General features: G+C 47.2%; 1 protein-coding gene across 1 annotated transcript in view; it reads left to right on the top strand.

Annotated features, from left to right (window-relative positions):
- The window catches only part of LOC116831124 (guanylyl cyclase-activating protein 1-like), an 18,869-nt gene extending 14,492 nt beyond the window's left edge, over positions 1 to 4,377 (top strand). The window contains exon 4 of the mRNA XM_032790894.1: positions 4,145 to 4,377. Coding sequence (XP_032646785.1) covers positions 4,145 to 4,272 — 128 coding nt within the window. The 3' untranslated portion in view covers positions 4,273 to 4,377. The remainder of the gene's footprint in view (positions 1 to 4,144) is intronic.
- The last annotated feature ends 2,512 nt before the right edge of the window (positions 4,378 to 6,889 follow it).

The following is a 6,889-nucleotide window of genomic DNA, read 5'->3' as shown; positions in this document are numbered from 1 at the left end:
TGCAGCCACGCTAACCCTAATTTGAAATAGAAATACCTATTTCAGCACTACTCCCCTCATCGGGGAAGAGTACAGATATCAATATTAAGAGACCTTTATATTGCTATAAAGGGCTTTGTTGTGTGGACAGGTGCAAGGTTAATTTGGTTTAACTCTGCTAAATTCAAGATAAACTCGTGGTGTAGACCAGGCCTAAGTGTCAGTACATGGCCCATTGCCCCTCTGGGAGGATGCAAGGCTGAAGTGAGTAAAGCCAACTGCTGGATTCCATATGCACTTATGTCATGGAGTCCCCAGGCGATGCTCTGGAACTGCTCCCCACCAAGCCAGTCAGGACTTTGGGGAGCCTCCTCTCCCTTGGAGCAGACTGTCTCCAGGGCAAGAAGTTCACATGGCTTCACCTGCTGGATCTCTCCTTGGAGCATTCACCATATCCCCCTCTGTGCGCTTCCCACAGCGAGTCTGCCCAGGCGGGATCCTGGGGAAGCCAGAGGGTCGTACACCCCCACTTTGCTTCACAGTCAGACGTGACTGTCAGCCAGCCAGTAAAACAGAGGTTTATTTGATGACAGGAAAACAATCTAAAACAGAGCTTGTAGGTACAGAGAACCGGACCCCTCAGGTCCATTTTGGGGGGCAGTGAGCCAGACACCCACGTCTGCACTTCACTCCTCGTCCCCAGACAGCTCCAGACTGAAAACCCCCTCCAGCCCCTCCTTCTCTGCTCAGTTCCCTTCCCGGGCCAGGAGGTCACCTGACCTCTTTGTCTCCAACACCTTCAGTTGGCACCTTGCAGGGGAGGGGCCCAGGCCATCAGTTGCTAGGAGCTAGAGTGTCAGGCATTTAGGTACACTGGCCCATTGCTCTGCAGAAACCATACACCCTTATCCCACCACCAGATACTTAAGAACTGCATAGAGGACACTGAGGCACCAACACAGTATTCAGAGAAAACATTAAGATCATTCCTAGTTCATCACAACTTACAGCAACCAGGTCGGGGAAAAGCTGAATCCCTTTTCCAAGCTCTGGGTCTTTAAAGTACACCCCCAGGTGCACAACATGTATCTTCCACCCTTGCTTGGAATATGGGGCTCAGCAGTCCAGCTGCCTTAGACCTGTTCCCTCAGAGTTCCACCTTGCTGTGGGAGCACTGAGGTTCTCAATTAACCCTTTCAGGGACAATTTGGCCAGCAAGCAAAGAACACAGACCTAGTCAAGGAATCTTAATAACTATCAATTTACTCTTAGGAAAGCACTAGAGTGTTACAGATCTTTGCAAAATAACAAACAGTCCTGAGGTGCACTCCCTGCCCCATGCCCACCCTCACTTAGTCTGATCTCACCCCTTCTGTGAGTCTTGAGGTCTGGTCAGCATTTCAAGCTAGGTAGCATCCCTCTTCTAGCCTGGACTTCTGACAGGTGCTGACCCCTCTCTCAGAGAAGCCCCCTCCTTGAATCTAGTCTGACCCTGTTCTTCCAGGTAACCAGCTGGGAAATGCCAACCTGTTATGTGAGTCTTATATGAAGAAAACCATTGTCCCCTGAGCTGGGCAGTAACTGAGAGTTTTTCAGAGTGGATAGCTCCATCATCAATAGTCCTCTACAAGGTGTCCCATGTGTCTCCGGAGTGGGGCAGTGTCTGGAACAGACAGACCTTGTCCAGGCCAGACTGTTTTTTTAACCTAGAACACAAAATGGCAGCTAGGGTACAAAAATGGAGTTTGCAAAACAAAAGATCACTCACAGTTTGATACATCCATATCCCACTCTATCACACTAGGTTTTATTTTTTTGACCAGGCAGCAGAGCAGCATCAGCTTCTAGTTCTTTTCCCAGGCTTGTGGGCCACATTGTCCCTGGTAAAGATTTTTACATTTTGATGAGTGTTGATCTTCAGTGGCAAAAATGCAGAACTGACTCAAGCCAAGGTTCGAACAGAGACTTCAAGAGGTATTGGATGGTTATATGGATAATAAGCATATCCAAAATGACAACAGTGAAGACTAACAAAAGAGTTCTGGAAGAGTTATAAACTTTGTGCGTTCAGGCTTCAGCCACTCTCTAAGTAGTGGGGGTTAGGAGGAGTCTTTCCTGTGGACAGATTATCCTATAGCTTCCTAAAGTGCAAATTCATGTACCTAGAAACTAACAAGAAGAATTTCTGTGTAGACTGAGGTGGGGTATGTGTGTCAACACTGGAAATGACAGAGGGTGAGAAAGGATTGCATTTGCTTTTTTTATAGCTCCATTTCACTGGATCCTCATAGGCATGCTGCAGTTGACTAATACACACAGATCTAACATTTATCAGGTGAAGTATTTTTCCAGTAGAGACAGGGAAATATTTATGCCATTTTACAAAGTACTAGGAACACCTTGGCTGGAATACTGGGTACAGATCTGGCCAGCATGTTCAAAAAAGATTAATTCAAATTGGAACAGGTGCAGAGAAGGGCTACCAGGATGGCTGGGGAATAGAGAACATAAGAACAGTTACACTGGGTCAAACCAAAGGTCCATCTAGCCCAGTATCCTGTCTTCCAACAGTGGCCAATGCCAGGTGCCCCAGAGGGAATGAACAGGACAGGTAATCATCAAGTGATACATTCCTTGTAACCTATTCCCAGTTTCTGGCAAACAGATGCTAGGGACACCATCCCTAGATAATAGCCATTGATGGACCTAGCCTCCATGAATTTATCTAGTTCTTTTTTGGACCCATCTCATGTGAGAAGGCTAAAAGAGCTTGGCTTGTGTAGCCTAGCCAAAAGAAGGATGCGGGGGGATATGCTTGGTCTTTATAAATACATCAGGGGAGAAACAACAAAGAGGGGGAACAACTGTTTCAGCAATGTTGGATTAGAAGGTTTCTATCAGAGGAATGAGGTTCTGAAACAGTCTTCCAATAAGAGTAGTGGGTGCAAACAAACTAGCTCCAGGGTAGATATTGAAATACATTATTAATGAGGTTATATGCCAGAGTGTCCTGTAATTACAGGGAATGGATTTGATGCCCCAGGAGGTCCCTTCCAATCCTAGGTCCCTAATGTGAGGTTTCCTGACTCTTCCCCCTAAGCAGCTGCTGTTGGCCATTGTTGGAGAAAGGACACTGGACTAGATGGACCATGAGTCTGATCCAGTCTTGCAATTCCTGTGTTCCTAGAAGCCAGCAACCCCTGGCAATCTCTCTCTTTCCAGTGAGCACTGTAGGACTCAGCATTGCACAGAATCCAGCCTTTTGAGACAGAAGATGGAGATATTGGCAAAAATCCAATCATTTTTTCCCTCTGCATTTATGGAGGATGTAGAACTGGTGCCAGAAATTTTCCAACAGAGAAAGTAGAATTAGGGATGGAAACCAGGGTCCCAGCTAAATGGGGATTGGGGGAACTGGAGCTTGGGATGATAAAAAGTCACCTGGGCCAGGGCAGGAAGTAGAGTCACAGGAGGTATGTCACTTTAGCTTAAATAGGTTTTCTGGACTCCTGTCCTCTGTCCTTCCCTCTGTAACACTCTCCTGTTCCCCCCAACATAAGCCCCATTCAGTTGCCTCTCTGTGAATTCCGAAAGAGACCCGTTCCCTGAACATCAGCTTTGCCACTCTCATGCTGCTGGCTGCCTTGCCTGCATGGAGCCTCTCTAAGCTGCTGCTGTGCACGGTCTGCTTCTGTTGCTTCTTAGCCTTGAGAGGGCAGGAGTCAGTAGTGGGGGAGGTGGGCACAGCAGTACTTCAGACTAGTCCTGGGAGACTCAGGCCAATGTCAACTCACTGTTTAGAGCAGTCTCCTCATGGCCTTTCCTCTTTGGCCTCACAGACCTTCCCTTCTGCATGGCACACTGTCCCGTAATGTACCCCCAAGTGACCTGTCTCTGGAGAGGAACCAGTTTCTTATGGGTTAACTCCTTTTTGGGCAGGAGGCAGAAGCGAAGGTCAGACTTGCATGGAAATAAAGGAGGCTCCAGACCTACTAGCACTGCCAGTTCTGGCGGCTTCAAAATGAGTAAGCTGTATGGTACTTCCAAACACTGACTCTGTAGGGGGAGAACCTCACTGATTGTGCAGGGGGCAATTATTCCCACCTTTCTGTGCCTCAGACATGAATGAGAGTGACCTGGTGTCATCTGTCTCTGTCTGAAACAGGTGAGCTTTCACTGGATGAGTTTGTGGAAGGAGCCAGAAAAGATGAGGAGTTCATGGAGGTGATGATGAAGAGCTTGGACTTGTCACACATTGTGACCATGATCAACAACCGGCGGCACAGTGTCTAGAGCCATCTGGGAGAGAGAAGGGTGTGTGTGAAAGAGAGACTATGGATGGGTGTGCAACTAGGTAAAGAAGGTGGGCATGAGAATAAAACAGATATGATATGTGGATTGAGAGAGAGAGCGAGAGCGACGTGGTTCTGTGTGTGCGTTTTCTTCTGCGTGTGCATGTGTGTGTGCTTGAACACATGCTGCAACTCAGACACATACACACAATGCTGGTTCAGCAAACTTGGACCCCTATGATGCTATTTGATTGGCCTTCTGGGCCAAAAGGGCCAAGTGCACAACTTTCTCCTCTCCACCTGCCCCAGATTGCTCTGACATGCCCGATAATGGGGAAAGTATCAAATCCATGGGGTGGGGCATATGTAATGTGTCCAGAACATATGTTTGTGTCTGTGGCAAAAGCTTGGAGAAAAGGGAGGCTGGAAAGCCCCAGGGGAGTCAGCTTTTATTAGCATAAAGCTCTGTCAGCACAAAGCAACTCATGCTTCACTTGAGGTGGCATTGCTGTGAGTGCACTAATGGTCCTGATAGCGCTTCACCCTCCCTTGATTGGGTGAGGCACATGTGTGCTGTAAGTTTGGCAGCCTGTCTGTAGTGGCCCTGCTCACACAAAGCCAACTAGCTAGAAGAAACAAATTAACTTCTAAGGCAGTGGTTCCCAAAACTTTTTACTAAGGTTACTCATCAACTTCATTTTTATCTTTTTATACACACACACACTCACCCCTTTACATATATGCATCCTCCTCCCTGATACCTCCCTGCCTGGTATAGGGGAGAGGTCATGGAAAGGTTGCTCTGTACTCATCCCCACAGGAGTAGCTCCCATCTCACAGAACTGGGCCTTTCACCTGGCTCCAGGAGTTGCTATCTGTTGCACAGGGTTGCAGAGCCACTCAGGTTTGGTCCAGCCACCCCTCTGTCATGACGGAGACTAGGTCAAATTTGAGTGAGAGGCGTTGTGACCCATGCTCAAGGTTACAACGCCTAGAATGGGAGCCGGACCCACTCCATGGGATAGGAGAGACTGCACCAGGCCAGGACAAATATATGTTTGCTTAGGGCCTCGCAACCTATCTAGAACCTTCCCATGACTCACTAGTGGGTTGGAGGAGCAGTGCCCAAAGGGCAGTGGTAATGGATCCTGTTCCCTGCTGACTCCCAGGGACTGAACTGAATTGGGCACCATTATTAGTGTTGTTTGCAGCTTTTGCCAGAACATGGAACTCTTCTGTCCAATTAAAGGCAAAGTGCAGTCACACTGCATGGGGGGAGGATCTCCACCCAACTTGGAAAGCCAAAAGCAGTATCCCAGTGATGAAGCCCGCTCTGCCATCTTCTCACCTCTCTATGCTCTTTGCACCTGAAGCCATGATCTGATTACTCACATTGTTACACCTCTGATGTCAACTGAGTTTTCACTGGTGTAGCAGAGTGGAGAACCAGGCACTCATGGTCCGGTATCTAAGAGCCAGTTGCCTCTTTGTTTTGCATAGAGACAGCCAGTAGAATCATTAAACCATCCCTTTGTCACACATCCTCCTTTGTTTTCTTTTCAGCGCAGCTAACAAATGGTCTGGTTTCTGATATTGTGGCTGCCTGGCTGAACCCAATGCTGCACTTCAAACCACCACTGTTTGTAAACTGGTCTGCACCTTTGCACATGTGGGGTGGGGAGAAGCAAAGTTCAGCAAATAAATTATGACTTGCACCAGGGCGCATGTTCCCTAGCTGCGAATTTGTTGGCTGAACAGGATGGAAGGGGATTACTGCCACTGCCCCGACCTAACTCCAGTCTAGCTAAGTGTGACAGAGATTTATAGACGCACACCTTTCATCAACTTCATGAAATTCCTAAGACAACGTTTGTGGTTCACTGTGTTGGATTTTGCTAATTCAGTGAGATCAGGGCACAATTTCTTTGTCAAACTCTGGTAAACATGAGTTTTCCTCTGCAAGGGACATTTACTGCTTCCATGTAGATTTTGTGGTCTGAGGTGGCTCCTATGAAGAGTGTAATGCTGTAGTTGTCCTTCTGGGTAGGATGAAGTGTCAAAGTATTCCTAGTGACACTGAGCCCTTGCACTAGAGAATCCCAAGTGATCTGTGACCCCTGCTGCTGAGCTGTGCATAGGGAGGGATGCACACTAGTGTCTGCTACACAGGGAAAGTCTATTTTTTGCTTTTATAGGACACTAAAGAATTTTCCCATACATGCTGCCGATGTTCAAGAGAAGTCACTAAATAGTTACAGATGCTTGTTGTGTCTTATACTGAATAGCTCTGCATGCTTATGAGCATATATAATATTCTTGGCATGTGCAGTCTCCATATTAATTTTGGCTATCTCTAAGTATTTACTTATTTTTACACTGTTTAAGTCTGCTGACATGTCCTTACATCCTGCACATCACCCCTTTTCACAGTATCCATCACGGTCAATGAATACTTTGTACTAACAAGGCAATGGGCAAAACAGGCCTTTAGTGAGGTGTAGGAAGATGGTGCAGTGTTTAGACTCATTCGTCCTGTTCTTTTTTTCGGTTGGAAAATTTTACTGTTTGCCTGTTGTCTCTATGGCCAGTCCATCCTGTGACTGATGGAGCCTGCAGAG

The sequence above is a fragment of the Chelonoidis abingdonii genome, chromosome 1 (assembly GCF_003597395.2).
Source record: "Chelonoidis abingdonii isolate Lonesome George chromosome 1, CheloAbing_2.0, whole genome shotgun sequence".
Taxonomy (NCBI): Eukaryota; Metazoa; Chordata; order Testudines; family Testudinidae; genus Chelonoidis; species Chelonoidis abingdonii.
Note: the sequence above shows the minus strand (reverse complement) of the source record. Positions and strands in the feature narration are given on the sequence as shown.